The sequence below is a fragment of the Antechinus flavipes genome, chromosome 1 (genome assembly GCF_016432865.1).
Source record: "Antechinus flavipes isolate AdamAnt ecotype Samford, QLD, Australia chromosome 1, AdamAnt_v2, whole genome shotgun sequence".
Classification (NCBI taxonomy): Eukaryota; Metazoa; Chordata; class Mammalia; order Dasyuromorphia; family Dasyuridae; genus Antechinus; species Antechinus flavipes.
The window spans coordinates 654,485,116-654,501,427 of NC_067398.1; the positions used below are offsets into that span (position 1 = coordinate 654,485,116).

Here is a 16,312-nt window from a genome sequence, read left to right on the forward strand (position 1 = left end):
CCCCGCCCCTCGCTCCCGTCCCCTTGTAACACCGCCCTCTCGAAGCCCAAGTCCACTAACTTTAGAGCCCAGGGCTGGGGGTGGGGCGGGAGTTGGAGGGGTCTGCGCCCGGGGGGGGGGGCAGGTGCGGGCTCCACCTGCGGAACAGGTGTGTGTGGGAGGGGCTCCCGGCACCTTGCCCCAGTGGAAGGGAAGGACTGCTGCCGCCGCGGCCGCCTCCGGGTGTCTCTCCTTCCCACCCCCCACCCCCCCGCAAGGAGCCCGCCGGCCGGGATACAAGCCGAGGGGCCCCTCCGCCGCTAGCCCTTCCTGGAGGGTGTAGGGCGTAATGTCGGGGCATCTTGGGGTTCTGCCAGAACTTGCACCCTCTCCAAAGGGCGATAACACCCTCGTACTCGTGCATCTCTCTCCTTCCTTATCCACAGCGGGCCAGCTGTCAGGGTGGGGAAGGCGGCGTTGAGACAGTTACCAAAACATCTCCAAACATCCCAACCCAACCGGAGGGAGGGCCCAGTGCCCCACTGTGCCCCTCTTCTTTTCTCCAAGCCGGGTCCAGCTGGCAGGAAGGGGCGCCTGCCTCCCGCCCCAACCCCCCACCGACTTGGACCCGCTCCCCCCCCCTCCCGGCTGGGCGCTTGGAGCTGAAGGTGTGACATACAAGTAGTCTCCCCGGCAAGAAGCTGCCCCCGAACCAACCCCTTTTAAGAGAGGAATCATGCTCACTGGATGATTTTTTTTGAAAAGTCACTTTAAATTAAAAAAAAAAAAAAAAAGGAAAACGTAAACACAAGTGTAGACCCCTTCTCCCCCAACTGGGCACAGTGCCAGAGGGGACCAGGGTGAGGGGCATGGAAGACAAAAGCACCAGAGTGGCCGGATGGGGGGGAGGGGAGCCACCCCAGGCCAGGCCTCCACTGTGTGTGCAAGGGTCCCAGACCCACTGGGCTGGCTACAGTCCTTTGGCATCCTTTTCAATCAGCCTTCAAATTTTCTGAAACTTGTTCTGTTCAAAGAGTTCCTAAGGTGGGAAGAGGGGGGGGAGAGATACATCAGAGTAACAGTGTCCCCCCTTCCTTCCTTGGAAGGAAGCTTTCCAAGGTTTCCTTTTAGAAAAACCCCCGAGTTCCTCCGCCCTCCAGGGAGCCCCCTCCCCATATCATTAGGGTTATTCCTTCACTGGCAGTTCATCAATAAACATTTATTAAGCTCCTAACATTTAGTGCCAGGCTGGGCATACAATGAAAGGTAAAAGTGACTAAATTCATTTGCCCATTTATCCTCCCTTCAGCCTTTTCTAAGTTTTCTGCCCTCCCGGCCCCCCAGACCATGGAGGACATCCTGGAAGGTACTGGACACAGCGTCTGGGGGTCAGGAAGAACAGGGGCTCGGTAGCTGTACAGCCCTATGATAACAATCTGCTCCAGGGTTGGCAAAGCCCCTTCTCTGTATTATCCCTTTTAATTCTCATAAAAAGCTGGGGGAGTTGGGACTTAACCCCCCACCCAACTTGGTTTCCTCATCAGGAACCATCCCGAGGAGCTCCGAGCTGAGCGAACAAGTATGGTGAGCCTCCCTGCTGCCTCCTCACCTGGGGCTGGGGCCCGAGGCCAGGGGGGCGAACAGCTGGGGGATGCGCTGAGTCAGCAAAGGCTGCAAGGCCTCCTTCAGGCGGCTGTAGTTCCTCTCCAGCTCCCGGTGGTACTCCTTTTGGTCAGGGCCAATCAGGGACTTGTTCTTCCGCAGAGCGTCCTCACACCTGGGGCCAGGAGGGGGGTTCAGGATTCAGGCTCCAGGGGAGGCCGGGAAGGCCCAGAGCAGGAGGTGGGAGCAGGGGGCACTGGGGGACCTACTTCTTGCAGAAGTCCTTAAAACAAAGACGGAGCTTGTTGTGGTGCCGAAAGAGTTTGGGGTCCTCAGGGATCTCAGCCAGAAACACTTGGGCTACTTCCAGGGGACCCTGTTTGAGGTTGAAGAGAGGGAGCTGAGAGGTAATATCCCAACTTGGGGCCTTGCCTGGGTACCGTCTCGGTACTCCCCCCACCCCCTAGACTTCTACCATCATCTCCAACCTCCAGCCCCAACCCAGAGGCCTGCCAGAGACCACCCTTCTCATTTTGCCGCGATGTTCTCTAGCCTTGGTCTCTCCCCTGGCCCGCCCATCCACGCTTATGCTTGGTTCTCTGTCCCAGTGAGACCCCCTTCGCCCTGTGTCTGGCCCAGTGAGACCCCCTTCGCCCTGTGTCTGGCCCAGTGAGACCCCTTTCAGTCTGTGTCTGGCCCAGTAAGACCCCCTTCGCCCTGTGTCTGGCCCAGTGAGACCCCTTCCGTCCGGGTCTCTGAGCCGGCCCCTTCGCTCTGTGTCTGTGCCCGCCAGCCCAGGGTTCCCGCCGGTGACAGCCGTGCCTGGTTCACAGTGGGCCCCACGGAGCCCTGGAGCACCATCTGGAGCATCTTGGCGTCGGGCGGCTCCTGCTCGGTGGCGAAGGCGAGCTCCCTCGTTTTCTTCTGCATGTCCTCGATGGCCACCTCCACGGGTGTCAGCACGGTCTGGGGACACACGGGGGCGGTTTTAGCGTGACAAGGGCCTGGGTGGGCCTCGGGACCGGGCGCGTCCTGCCCCGGTGGGTCCCGGCCCAGCCCCTCGTGGCCCGCACCTCCTCCTTGTGGACGACATTGATTCGGGTCTTGATGTAGGGGAAGGCGTGGGCCGTGCTCAGGAGCGTCTTGCGCTTGCGCTGCTCGCGGAGCTCCCCGTGGGCCCGGCCGTCGGCCGTGAAGGGCGTGCAGAACAGGAAGGTGCGGAGGTCGTAGTTCTTGTCGAAGTAGGTCACTCGGTCTTTCAGCTCGTAAGTGTCAAAGTAGGGCTCCACGTAGGTGATCTGGATGTAGGCCTGGGAGGGGCGGGGGGGCCACATGGCCCCCAAAGTCCCTCAGTGCCCCGGGACTGCTGCCCCGAGCCGAGGCCCCCCAATGCCCCAGAGGCGACACCTCCTGGACGCCCCGGGCTTTGTGTTTAGGGGACCCTTCTTACTTTGTGGGGCTCCAGCTTGGCTTTGTCCACAGGGTTAGAATCTTTGATGATCTCAACCACATCATCCCCAAAACGCTCCGAGTAGAATTCCTGTGGGGGCAGAGTGTGGGAGTCACTTTGGGGAGTGGGACCGGACTGGGCCTGGGAAAGGCAGGGGGCCAAAGAGGACCTAGCATTTCTCCCCAACTCCCAATTTCCTGCTTCATGACTGGTCAGACAGTTAACGAGCCCGGCTCCGGCCGGCCCAGCCGCAGCCCACAGCATCCCCCCTTCCCCTGAGTCACCATATCGCCCCCCTTCCCCTCCCTCGTCACATGGGCAGCCCAACCTTGCCTGGGCCCTGGAATCCACCGCTAAATTGATAACAAATGTCTGCGCCCGGCCCCCTCCGTCCTCAGCTTTGGCAGTCTCCTCCCAGCCCCGGGCTGGTACCACCCCTTCCTTCTCCCCCTCCCTTCCTGGGGAACAGAGTACAAAGCTGTTGACTGGGGTCCAGGGCCTGCCCAGGCCCCACTGGCCCCTGGATCTCATCACCCGCACCTTGTTAAGTTCCCTTACTAATGAGCTGCAGAGGATGGGACGGGGGAGGGGGAAGCGGGGCATGGAAGGGATCGGGGCCTCCAGGATGGGGCCATTCAGTCCATGCTCCTGCCTCTGGGAAGGGCGGGCCCTGACCATTCCCCCCCCCCAACTGCCCAGTCACCTCAAGCCGGTGGGAAATCTCAGCAAGTTTGGTGATCGATGGCTCCTTGTATACAAACTCCTGCTCATCTAAATCCCCAAAACGGGAGCCGTAGAAGCCAACGCGGAAATAGGTTCCAAACATGCGCTGGGACCTGGGGGTCAGGAGGGAGGTTCAGAAGGGCTCACCTCCTTGGGGAAAGTGGCTTCCCCTGGGTTTTGGCCTCGGTCCTGGGGTCAGCTGGGAGAAGAGGACCATGAAGCTGCCCCAGGGAGCCTGATCTCCCTTCCCCCAGGGCACCAAGTTACCAGGGGCCCTTCCCTAGTTAAGGAGGCAATCCCCCAGACTGGGAGAGGGACCCCCTCTCAGCAACAGCCCACAGATGGGAATATTGGGGAGGATGGGATCTGAGATAACCGGAAACAGAGACGGGGAGAGGGAGAAATGGACACTAGCTGATCCTTCCCTTGCCCCAAGGAGACCCTCCTGGTTCCTCAAGGCCAGCCCCCCAAACCTAGCCCTCCGGACTCGAGGCTTCCCGGCCTTTCCTCCCTCCAAGGGGTGTGGACCACAGAAGGGGCAAATAGGCACAGGGAGGTCCCCGCTCGTTTTTTCTGGGAGGGGGCTATCTGGGAGTAATTCACTCACCAATGGCACATCCAGATGGGGGAGATCGAGTCGCAGGGAGCATGGAGAAAAGGGAAAGAAGTCAAATGTGCTTTCCTCGTAGCCTGGACTTACACGTAGGGGACCCCAAGCCCAGGGGCCCGGGAAGCAGCCATTCAACAAAGAGCCGCGGGCGGGGAGTTCTGAGAAAGGACGGGGGAGGGGCAGGCCCAGGGCATCCAGGTGGCCCCCAAACCATGTTAGGACTGAAACTTCTCTCAGAACCCCAGAGAGGACTAAAAATAGCCCTTGCCAGGGGGCCGACGGGTGAGATAATGCGAGGAGAGAGGCTCAGGCTACTGGCTACCTGGTTTCTGGGGGCTGCTCAGAGTTGGGGGTGTCTGGGGGGAGGGCTGCTCTGATGGTGCCAGCAGCCCCGGCCCTGGCGGGCACTGCCAGGATACTGGCATTGTTCTCCATCCCCCTCTCCGGATTACGCAGCCACAGTGCCGGAGCCAGGCCGAGGGGGGGGGTGACTGCCCACATGAGGAGGATGCCCGGGGAGGCCCCCCTCCCCCAGCACTCGGGGACTCCCCAGAGGCAGCAGCGAGAGCCTGGTGAGTCATCTGGGCTCAGGCGCTGCCCACGGGACTTGGGGGGAGGGGGATCATGACCCTGGCAGTGGCCACCCCACAGCTGTGCCAGGCGGGGGGTGGAGACTGGATAGGGTTTAATGCCTCCCTTCCCCTGCCAAGCCACAGCTGCTGCTGCTCCTGGGGAGTGGGGGGCGGGTGCGGAGGTCCGTGAGCTCCCCCTGGCGGTTGCAGGGCTGTCCCAGCAGGCTCCACAATGGGGTGACTATCTCAGGCAGAGACCCAGACTCCGCTTACCTCCCAACCAGAGCTCTGAAGAGAGAAACAAAGTGAGTGAAAGGTGCTGAAGGCCACTGCCTGCAGCTCCCTGCCCCCCTGGTCTCCCCAAACCTGCCCTGGCCCCCGAACCCCAGGGAGCAGCCTGGGTCGGGGGGCCGGAGGAGGGGGAGCCCCTGGCTGTGCAGGCGGGCAGGGTGTCCTGGGGGCCCAGAGGGCCTGGGTCAGCCGGGGCTGGAGAAGGGGGCTCCCTCTAACCTGGTGGATGATCTTGGTAAAGGCCTCCTGCAGCTTCCCGTGGACCACGGCCAGCTTCTTATAGTCTCGATGGGCCTCCAGGATGGGGATGAGGATCTTGTAGACCTCATTCACCGCCTCGTACAGCCCACCCTGGGCCGCGGAGAAAAGCGAATTCCTGGGCTTGCCCTACCGGGGGGACTCCTCGGGTCCTGCCTCCCCTCCCACCCGCCCGCTCCCCTGGGCCCCAGCTGACCATGGTGAAGGAGGTGGCCGCCTGCTCCAGCAGCCCCACCAGCCCCAGCTCCGTGAAGTGCTTGCCGGAGCAGATGCCCTCCTCGTCGGGGGAAAGGATGTCATCGGAGATCGCCGACTCCTCCAGGACATTGGACGAGATGCTCTAGGCAAAAAGGCGACCCGCCGTCCGTTGGGGGCTCGGGCCGGAGGTGTCCTTCCTCACCCTCCGCCTCCAGCCTGCCCCCGCGCCCGCTGCCTCTGCCCACCTGGAAGGTGACGCAGCCCACGGGCAGGTGGCGGCTGTCCTCCAGCAGGGCCAGGTACTCGGCCACCAGGGCTGCCGCGTGGACGAAGCACTGCGCCGCCTCGGCGTGGTTCCCCCTTTCCGCGTGCTTGCCGGCCATGTTCTGAAGCCACGTTAGGCGAAGGTCTGGGGAGCCCTGGTACCCACGGGCAATCCTAGCACCAAGCAGGAGGTACCTGGTCAGTCTCATCCCCCTCATCTGTCCATCCCCCCAGCCACTGGCCCCCCCCGCCCGTCCGCCCCCCCCCAGCCTCCGACCCCCCCGTCCACCCCCCCAGCCTCCGGCTCCCCTGTCCATCCCCACCCCTAACTAGGAGCACCAGCTCACCACGCCCCAGCTTCCTGATCATTTGTTCCTTCTCCCCCCAGAATCAAACTGTTTCCTGACCACTTGTCCATCCCCACCCTCCAACTGGACCATCTGTCCACCCCCAGCAGTTTCCTGACCATCTGTCCGTCCCCACCGGGACCTCCCCCCAGCCCCCGACCACCCGTCTCCCTCCCCCTCACCTGTACATGAGATCAATGAGCATCTCCGGGTCTTCCTGGTGCTCCTTCATTTTCACGGTGTCCGTCAGTATCATGTGCAGGTTGAACATAAGATCCTGGACCTGGGAGCAATTGCGGGGGTTGGAGGCGGCCGAGGGCGGCCGAGGGGCGGGGGAGGGCGGGCCTCCGGTACCTGCTCGGCGAAGGTGCTGTCCCGCAGCTCCAGGTCCTCCTCGGCGTAGGTGAGGATGGTCTTCAGTGAGCGCCGCAGGTGCTCCTCGTTGAAATTCTGCGTCGTCCCCACGAGGGACGATAAGGACATCGTCACCTGCATCTTCACCCGGGCAAAGTTCTGTGGGGAGCAGGGACGGGGCGGGAGTCCCGCGAGCGCCGGCCGAGGCCCCCTCCCCTCCCCCCTCGCCGACCCGCCCGCCCGCTCACGTTTCCGATCTCGTAATTCTGGCGCATGAGGAGGTAGAGGGAGGCGCTGGCGTGGGTGCGGATGGCGGTGACCCGGCTGCTGCAGTGGCGAAGCAGCCTGAGGCAGAGGTCTGCGCACAGCTCCGTGTCCTCCTCAAACAGCAGCTCGGGGAACTGCCCCAAGCCCAGGCACAAGTCAGGCCCCCTGCCCCGGGGTCCTGGGCACCCTCCCCCCGGGGGCCGCAGAGAGACACTGGGCCCGGGACCCCGGGCACCCTCCCCCTGGGGGCCGAAGGGCCAAGCTTCTCCCCAGTCCCTCCCCCCTGCCCCAGGGTCCCGGGCTGATTCTGCAGCCCCTCTCCCACACCTGGGAACGAGCAGGGGCCTGGACGCTGGGCCAAGGGGCAGGGGCATTTAGGGGCCTGCCCGGGTCCCCCTCACCTTGGACACGAGGGCCCTCTGGGTGGCCAGGCCATGTTGCAGGAAGAGGGCGCTCTGGGTGCAGCCCAGGCTGTGCAGGAGGACCTTCAGCACGGCCCCCAGGAGGCCCTCCTTGGCCTCTGACAAGATCACTGTCTGGGGGAAAGAGGGAGGAGGAGATTTGTAGATGGACGAGTTGGGGGAGAGGGCCGCGGCAGTCGCCATGCTCCCGGGCCCTACCTGCACTATGACCTCCAGGGTGTCCAGGACGATGAGGTTGGCCTCCGTGGCCAGGTTCCCATCGACGAGGGCTTCGTGCTCCATCTCATCCTTGGTTCTGTAGAGAAGTGGGGGGGGGGGGTTACGGGAACACTCTGCCCCTGGTTCCTGGGTGAGTTTGGGGGGCCAGGTCCAGAATCCCCATCCCTCCCCAGCCCTGGCTCTTCGTCCACTGCCCTCCAGCCCTTTCTGTGCCACTCACTTGTCCACCCTGTCTGAGGTCTGCTTCCAGTGTGTGACGTTCTTTCTCCACCTCACGTTCTCCTGGTTCCCGAATGGGCTTCTCTCTGAAACACGGAGGGATGGACACAGTCCCACAGTCACTGGGGGCCTCCCATGGCCAGATGTGCGTGGAGCCCCCTCCGTGGTGGGCAGAGAGGGCTGTCCTGCGGAGGCCATGGCCGGGAGCCGGGGAAAGGGCCGGGTGCGTATAGGACTCACTGGGCCCCCTCCGTGGCGGGCAGAGGGGACTATCCTGCGGAGGCCATGGCCGGGAGCCGGGGAAAGGGCCGGGTGCGTATAGGACTCACTGGGCCCCCTCCGTGGCGGGCAGAGGGGACTATCCTGCGGAGGCCATGGCTGGGAGCTGGGGAAAGGGCCGGGTGCGTATAGGACTCACTGGGCCCCTTCCGTGGCGGGCAGAGGGGACTATCCTGCGGAGGCCATGGCTGGGAGCCGGGGAAAGGGCCGGGTGCGAATAGGACTCACTGGGCCCCCTCCGTGGCGGGCAGAGGGGACTATCCTGCGGAGGCCATGGCTGGGAGCCGGGGAAAGGGCCGGGTGCGTATAGGACTCACTGGGCCCCCTCCGTGGCGGGCAGAGGGGACTATCCTGCGGAGGCCACGGCCGGGGAAAGGGCCGGGTGCGTATAGGACTCACTGGGCCCCCTCCATGGCGGGCAGAGGGGACTATCCTGCGGAGGCCATGGCTGGGAGCCGGGGAAAGGGCCGGGTGCGTATAGGACTCACTGGGCCCCTTCCGTGGCGGGCAGAGGGGACTATCCTGCAGAGGCCATGGCCGGGAGCCGGGGAAAGGGCCGGGTGCGTATAGGACTCACTGGGCCCCTTCCGTGGCGGGCAGAGGGGACTATCCTGCGGAGGCCATGGCTGGGAGCCGGGGAAAGGGCCGGGTGCGTATAGGACTCACTGGGCCCCCTCCGTGGTGGGTAGAGGGGACTGTCCCACGGAAGCCATGGCTGGGAGCCGGGGAACAGGTGGGGTCTGGCTGGCTTCTCGGGCAGCCGTAATCGTCACAGCCCATGCCTTCATAATAATTTTCTTCATAGTAATAATTGTGATTGGAGGCTTTGGTAACTGACTGGCACCACTAATGATTGGAGGCCCTGATGTAGCATTCCCCCGAATGACTGCTTCCACCACCATTCCTTCTCCTTCTAGCATCATAGCTTACCCCGACTGCGACGCACCATCTCTTGCCGGGCCCCAATGTTTCCCAGAATAGCCTCCTCTAGGCGAGCTTTCATATCCAGTGACTTCTTGAAAGTGAGGCTGTTGATCCGTTCAAAGGCCTTCTTCCCCTGCAGGGTGGTGGTTAAAGGATGGAGACTGTCTCAAAAAAAAGGGGACCTGGGCTGATAGGCTCACCCCCCCAAAAAATTCTTTCTGCCTGGGCCCTCCCCCACTCCCAAGCTCCTGTGAGGGTCTCTAACACAGACTGTGGAAACAGATTGTCCGGGGCAGGGGAAGAGGACTTTCAGTTCCAAAGGTGCCAGAGATCCCTATGCAGTTCTCAATACTGCTGATCACTGGCCCCTGGCTACATCCTCCTCTCCAGGTCTTTAGGACATTGTTCTCTTCAAGTTCTGCTATTTTTCTAACCACTTTCTGGGTCTTCAGGTCACATTTACCACATGAGTGTCCCCCACCAAAGGTCTCTCCATAGTCCTCGAACAGTTTCATTTTATTCTACTGGTGCTTACTGGTCACTCTATTGCTAGGTGATCTCCTTAACTCCCCACGAGAAGACTAGGAGGGTTCAATGATCACCTCTATGTAAAGGATTCACAGTTCTCTTTATCTACCCCTAAGGTCCTGAGCTCCAGTCTCCTATCATCACCTGCTTCACGTTTATTTTGAATTGAATGTCCAATGGGTAGCTCAAATTCACTATTATCCAATCAGAACTTACACTCTCTTCCAAGCTCTGCCCCTCTTCTCACCTTTCTTTCTTTCTATTATTTTTTTTACCTGAGAAAGAACTTTTTATTGGCTACGAATGGCTGAGAAAATTGTTTATCAGTATGGAAGAAATTAAGCTTAAACAACACGCAACAGACGTCATCATCCCTCCAAGCCTTCCCCACTCTCTGTCACTGTCAAGCATATAAATGTGGTACTCCCAGTCCTCCAGATTCACAACCTCGAGGCACCTCCCCCTGCACTCGCTGCACAAATCAAACATGGCCTTCTTTTATCTCCAGGATCATAAAACCAACTCGTAAGTTTTGTTTAGTTCAGTAGCTTTCTTATTTTCATTTTGTTAATCTCCCCTTTTATTTTCAGAATTTCAAATTTGGTATCTAATTGGGGGTTTTTAATTTGTTCTTTTTCTAGCTTTTTTAGTCACGTGCCCAATCATTGATAATCTCCAGGATCAAACAGAAAACCTCCCTTGGCATCTCAAGCTCTTCTTCTCTTGGTCCCTCCTTTTCCAGTTATTTATTCCTTTGCACATACTCAGCGACCAAGCCACACGGGCCTATGTTTTCAGTACATCTCTCATCTCTGAGCCCGTGCCCTGGCTGTGCCTTATGCCTAGAATGCCATCCCTCCCCGACCCTTCCTCTTGGCTTCTAAATCCTCCAAACACTCAAGTCAAACGCCCCCTTCCGCCAGAGGCCTTTCTTGCTCTCCTCCCAGCTCCCCGTGCCTTCTCTCTGAAGTTCCCTCCCACTTCCACCAAATCCTTTTAGTCTGCGACAGCTGTTTACAATGTTGTCTTGCCCACTGGACTAGGAGCTCTTTGAGAGCAGAGGCTGTTATTGTCCTTCTTTGTATCCCCAGTGCCTAGAATACAGTAGGCACTTAATACATGCTTGGCTGATTGACAGGGAGAACTCAGGTGGCAGAGTGGGTGGTGGGCCCAGTCCCTGGGGAAAACAAGAGACAGTGTGTGGGCCGGCCACTATCAGAGGCCTAGAGCGGCCCCTGCCTTCGACGGCAGCACGGGGTGGGGGTGGGGGGGACTCGTGGGCCCGCCCAGAGCATTCAGGGGACCAGGCTTGGAGGTCACTGAGCGGAACCTGGTCATTTCAAGGGAGGAAACTGAAGGGGAAGTGGCTGCGGGGAAATCACACGGGAGGAGGCCGACCTTGTATTCAAAGCAGGATGTGCAAAGGTGCAGGAGGTCCAGCAGGCGGACCAGCTGTGCGGGCCCCAGGTCACTGGTCCAGTGCTGCAGGAGTCCACGCTCGGCGTTCTTCAGCACCCACAGCGCACAGATCAGCAGGGTCCGGCTCGTGTCTGCTGCCAGGGGGCTAACTGTGCGGGGGGGCTGGGGGGGAGAGAGGGCTAACTGCAGGGAGGCTGGGGGGGAGAGGGCTAACTGTGGGGGGGCTGGGGGGGAGAGAGGCTAACTGTGGGGGGGCTGGGGGGGAGAGGGCTAACTGTGGGGGGGCTGAGGGGGGAGAGAGGGCTAACTGTGGGGGGGCTGAGGGGGAAGAGAGGGCTAACTGTGGGGGGGCTGGGGGGGAGAGAGGGCTAACTGTGGGGGGGCTGGGGGGGGAGAAAGGGCTAACTGTGCGGGGGCTGGGGGGGAGAGAGGGCTAACTGTGGGGGGGCTGGGGGGGAAAGAGAGGGCTAACTGCGGGGGGGCTGGGGGGGAGAGGGCTAACTGTGCGGGGGGGCTGGGGGGGAGAGAGGGCTAACTGTGGGGGGGCTGGGGGGGAGAGAGGGCTAACTGCAGGGGGGCTGGGGGGAGTTGGAGGGGAGAAGCTGAGCTGTGGATGGGCCTGGCTGTCCCTGTCCTGGCTCAGACAATAGGTCATGGACTAAAGCGCAGGGAGACCTCCACCCTCCATCTGCCAGGCCGGCTCCCAGGAAGACTGAGGCTGTTTCTGGAGCCTTCTCCTTCTCCGAAAGGGGGTCCTCCCTTAGCTCCCCACCCCCACTCTGGCGTCTCAGAGCCCCCTCGTACTCACAGCCGGAGGCCCCAGGGGGAGGCTGGGTCGCGGACCCGGGGGGAGGGGGTTCCCCGCGATCGCCATGGCCACGGAGGGGCTGATGGTGCTGCTCCCATCCATGTCCGTGTCCACCTCGGCCATGGAGGCCAGCCGGGAGCGCTGCCCGCTGCTCTCTGCGGAGGCCGGGAGGGCTGTTACTGGGGGCTGGGAGGGGGAGGCAGGGAGGAGCCGGACGTTCTCGGGGGGGCTGGCCAGGAACGCTCGGGCCTCTGTGGGCCTGGGAGGGAACAGCCCCCATCTCCCCCCCAGCTGCTGAGGCTGGGCACTGCCCGGGGAGGCTCCCACGTTCTGGTTGGGCACAGTCTGAGCCAGGCACTGATTCTCATCCCTGCTTCACAGATGAGGAAACAGAGGCCGCCGGCCGGGACCTCCCCGGGACCCCACACCTAGTGAGTGTCTGGGGCGGGGCTTGGAGCGAGCTCCTGCCTCGAGGGCGATTGTCAAGGGCTCTGCAGCGCCTGGTGGGCGGCCCCTCGGTGCGCCCAGCACACCCACCCCCCCGGCGGCGGGCCCGGCTGACCTGAGAAGTCATGCAGCTGGGGGAGCGTGTCCAGGACCAGGGTGAGCAGCGGCAGGTAGAGCTGGGCCACGCGGGCCTTGACCTCGGGCTCGGCGTAGCGGGCGTCGGCGTCGTGGCTGCACAGCAGGCTGTGCACGGCGCTGATGGCCTTCTTGTGCAGGAAGAACACCCTGGGGGGGGCTGGGGGTGAGCGGGCGGCCCCAGGCCCTCGGCCCCCTCAGCCCGCGGCCCGGCCCCTCACTCACCCCTCGGCCTCGGGCTCCAGAATCAGGGCCAGCTCGGTCAGCAGAAGCCCGGCCAGGAAGTGCTGCTGCCGAAAGGAGCCCGAGAGCTCGAACATGCTGATCACCTTGGGGTCCTGGACGTGGCTGGAGAAGGCCGAGCTCTGGGGGGGGAGGGGAGGTCAGGGCTCGCCCCCCGGGAGGGCGAAGCTGGAGCTGGGCCCCCCTTGGGGGGGTGGGAGGGGGTCGGGGTCAAGGCCGGCTTTACCTGGGAGGTGGCTGAGGAGACGGAGGGCGAGGGGGAGGCCGGGGGGGAGATGGGGCTGCAGGGCAGGTTCAGGGTCACGTAGTGCTCGTGGCTGCAGAGGATCCTGGTGAAGTCCATGCGCAGGGTGATCAGCCCGTTGGGGTTGGGGGAGGTCTGCAGGCGAGTGGCCACCTGCCCAAGGCCGAGGTCAGTGGGGCCGGCGGGGAGGGCTGCCCTGGGCCATCTCCTCCCTCCGCGGCCCCCCAGCTGCCCGCCCGGCCCCCTGCACACACCTGCTTGTAATAGGCCCTGATGAGGAGGAATACAAAGCCCCGGTCCGCCAGGGACAGGAGGTCACTGAGGAAGAAGGCCAGGCTGGCGTTGAGCCGCTCCGCCAGCTCCGAGTCCTGCAGAAGCCGGGCCGGGTCTCAGCTTCAGAGCCCGACCTTTCTGGCCCTACTAAGGCCTTCTACTCATCCCCTGCGTGGTGACCCTGGACCCTCCCCTCCAGTCCTAGACTGCCCTTCTCCAACTTCCTGCTGGACATTAGACCCTGCGCATCCTGGTGACTCCTAGAACTTGTTGTTCTGAGCAAGAGAGCTCCCCTCCCTGACGGCCTCCCCCCCGCCGACGGCCTCCCCTCCCCGATGGCCTCCCCTCCCCGACGGTCTCCCCCCTCCGATGGCTCCCCACTGTGGCCACAGGCCCCAAGGCCGTCCCTGTTGCCTCTCTCCTGGCTCCCAGGAAGCCCCCCGGGACCACCCTGCACTGATCTCTGCTCTGAGCATGCTTTGGGAGCTGTCACCGTGGGGGTGATTCTGGGGCCTCCTCGGGGGGGCCTGGGTCTGCTCTCCCCCTCCCTAGACTGCGGGCCTGGGTCCGCTCCCTCCGTCTCATCCCAGGGCAGCGATGGGGGCGCCAGCCAGAGGGGACGGGCAGCGTTTGCCCCCTGCGGAGGGCTCCCCAAGGTACCCGATGACGGGCCAGTGCCGACGCGATGAAGGCCGGCCGTGCCCCACCTTGTGGCTGCGGGCGGTGACCTCCAGCCCCACCGAGTTGACCAGAGCGGAGATGTCGTCCATGAAACGGCCTGGGAAGCGCAGCTTCCGCGGAGTGTCCAGACGCTCACTCAGCACCAAGTGCAAGGACATGCTTTTTACCTGGGGGAGGGGAGGAGGCTGAGATCGGGGGCAGATGACGCTCTGGGGGATTCGGTTTCAGAGGAAGGAGGGACCTCGGTGACCAGCCCACGGCCCAGAGACTCTCCCCAGAACAGAGCCAGCGGGTGGCCCATCAGGTCGCCGTTTAGTTTCCCAGACTTTGTTGAGTCTCAGTTTGCTTTTTTGAAGCTGCCTCCCGGCATCCCTAGTTCTGGGTTAGAAGGCCCAGGTGACACCCCGGCTGGTCGCCTACCCCCAGTAACGGGACAAATCACTGTGCTCCTCTGTGAAATGGAGGGGGGCCGGACGGCCACCGAAGTCTGGTCCCACAGGCAGCCTCTGATCAGAGCGGGGTCTGACCGCATTTATTCACTTAACATTCTCCCCAGCTAACCCTAAAACCATTTTTTAAACTTTTGGGCTCCAGTCTCCCCCTTATCCCCTATTAAGAAACCACTGGATTCACGTCTAACCGCCTTCCAGTTCTGAAAGCTCCCTTTCACGGCCCACCCCAATTCTTCCAACTCGGGCAGACGCCCCCCGCACCCGGGGCTCACCATGAGCTGGAAGAAGAACCAGGCATGCTGCAGGACGGCCTCCCGGACGGCGCTGCCGCTCACCACCCACTGCAGGGCCAGCTCCTCGTGCAGCAGCTGCGGGGGGCGGGCGCGAGGGGAGGGCTCAGTGGGCGCCCAGGCTGTGCCCCCCCCCCCCATTCAGGGAGAATCCCAGCCAAAGCGCCTCTCCGCCCTCTCCCGTTCCTCCTAGGGGTATGGGGGCAGCCTCCGCCCCTCCCTCTCTAGCTCAGGCCCTACCCCCTCGCTGCTGTCCGCCTCCGGCCAGCTCCTGCCCTCTGGCACCCACGCCCCTGCCCCCGGACAGGCTGAGGTGCCGGCTGGGTTCGAGCAAGAGGCTCAGGGAGAGCGAGGCCGGAGAGGGAGACGGGAGGAGGCGGGCCTTCTTTCCCCACCCGGGGGGCTCGGGGCCTCGTCGCCAAGCTACCTTCCTCCCAGTGGGTCTTGGCTGGGAGGTCGCCGGCAGGGACGAGGAGCCCTCGAGATAGGAGGAAGCTCGGTTAGGACCTCGATCCACGGCCTGTGAATGGAGCGGGATGGAGAGGAGGAGGAAGAGATGATGGAGCCGAGGGTTAGTGTGGAGAGAACACAGGAAGGAGGACGGAGGAGGAGGAGGAGCAGCGATGGATGGGATGATCCGTGTAGAAGCAGCCTTACCTGGGCTGCAGCCCTCCCCCACCCCCCATCCTCACCGTGCCCGGCGGCTCTGCCTTCTGCCTAGCATCTGCCTCCCCTCGCAGGGGATTTCTCAGGCCCTACAAGCTCGGTTCTAACCTTCGCTGCCTCGGGCCAAATGCCCCCTGCTGCCCTTCCCCCCACCTGGGCCCAGAGCCCCCGGGCCTATAGTCCAAGACCCTGAACCGGGCCCATCCCACCGACGGCAGGCTCCGACAGCCCCCCGTACCCTAAATCCTCAGCCAGAGTGCCGGCTCTGCCAGAAGTCCCCCTGGCTTCTCTCCTGCAGCCCCTGCTGCCGGAACCTAAGACCCAGGTGCATCCACAGGCTGTGACAGCCCTGTCCCTGGGGGCCACTCAGACTGTCCGGCCTTTCTCGGAGCCTTCAGACGATCCCCCCAGTCTCCTCCTGAGGCAGGGAGGGGCAGCCCAGCCCCCAGCTGGCACCGGGTGTTCCCATCTCCAGAGGAGAGAAGACTATTTGGGGAAGTCTGAGGGGCTGGTGAGGGAGGAAGGCTGATGACACCCGGCATTTACAGAGCCCCCGAAGGCGGGCAGAGTCACTCAGCTAGTAAGTGAGGCTGAGTTGGAACTCGGGTCTGACTTCAGGTCCAAAATTTTGCTTCCCGCTGCCTCGTTGGGACTCAGGCAACAAGGATGAGAAACCACCAGGGTTCAGATGCGCCCTCAAGAAAGCGGCCCCCTTGGGAGGGTTAAGTGCTCCCCGAACTGGGTGCTCCCCGAGGGCCGGCTCCAGGCCCCCTCCCCGAACCAGACCAGCCAGTGCAGGGGGAGGGATGCGACGCCTGCCCCGACAGAGCCCCGGCCGACCACTAGGTGTCACTGTCCCCCCCATGGAGGTGGGGCATCTCCCCAGGCGGCCTGCGGACTGCTCCCAGCCCGGATGGAGCCGCCGAGAGGAGACCGGGCCTTCCCCGGGAGAGCCAGCTTTCTGGATCTCCATTTCCTCATGCGCAAAATGGACTCCTGACCTCCAGGCTGGGCCACTGACCCCCACGCGTCACTGTGACCCAGGGAGCCGCACTTTCTGTTTCTGTCTCCCCGACTCCCCCAGGCCCTAACTCCTCTCTCCCCCTTCCCACGTCCTTCCCACAGCCCCGGAAGCCATCCCGCAGCTC

General features: G+C 62.9%; 1 protein-coding gene across 6 annotated transcripts in view; it reads right to left on the minus strand.

Annotated features, from left to right (window-relative positions):
* Positions 1-291: 291 nt before the first annotated feature.
* The window catches only part of DOCK6 (dedicator of cytokinesis 6), a 50,285-nt gene continuing 34,264 nt past the window's right edge, over positions 292-16,312 (minus strand). For 2 of the 6 annotated variants that reach the window (XM_051971557.1, XM_051971556.1), the window contains exons 24-50: positions 14,926-15,018; positions 14,481-14,576; positions 13,783-13,923; positions 13,057-13,170; positions 12,785-12,955; positions 12,541-12,680; positions 12,296-12,465; positions 11,734-11,888; positions 10,905-11,087; positions 8,985-9,111; positions 7,777-7,861; positions 7,536-7,632; positions 7,317-7,451; positions 6,897-7,049; positions 6,649-6,807; positions 6,477-6,577; positions 5,929-6,121; positions 5,682-5,825; positions 5,447-5,578; positions 5,210-5,224; positions 3,735-3,860; positions 3,032-3,121; positions 2,655-2,891; positions 2,404-2,547; positions 1,851-1,957; positions 1,589-1,756; positions 292-1,018 (exon numbers count right to left, since the gene is read on the minus strand). In XM_051971557.1, the coding sequence (XP_051827517.1) occupies positions 976-1,018; positions 1,589-1,756; positions 1,851-1,957; positions 2,404-2,547; positions 2,655-2,891; positions 3,032-3,121; positions 3,735-3,860; positions 5,210-5,224; positions 5,447-5,578; positions 5,682-5,825; positions 5,929-6,121; positions 6,477-6,577; positions 6,649-6,807; positions 6,897-7,049; positions 7,317-7,451; positions 7,536-7,632; positions 7,777-7,861; positions 8,985-9,111; positions 10,905-11,087; positions 11,734-11,888; positions 12,296-12,465; positions 12,541-12,680; positions 12,785-12,955; positions 13,057-13,170; positions 13,783-13,923; positions 14,481-14,576; positions 14,926-15,018 (3,519 nt within the window). In that variant the 3' untranslated portion in view covers positions 292-975. The remainder of the gene's footprint in view (positions 1,019-1,588; positions 1,757-1,850; positions 1,958-2,403; positions 2,548-2,654; positions 2,892-3,031; positions 3,122-3,734; positions 3,861-5,209; positions 5,225-5,446; positions 5,579-5,681; positions 5,826-5,928; positions 6,122-6,476; positions 6,578-6,648; positions 6,808-6,896; positions 7,050-7,316; positions 7,452-7,535; positions 7,633-7,776; positions 7,862-8,984; positions 9,112-10,904; positions 11,088-11,733; positions 11,889-12,295; positions 12,466-12,540; positions 12,681-12,784; positions 12,956-13,056; positions 13,171-13,782; positions 13,924-14,480; positions 14,577-14,925; positions 15,019-16,312) is intronic. The other 4 variants (XM_051971561.1, XM_051971560.1, XM_051971559.1 and 1 more) reach the window with 2 other exon arrangements.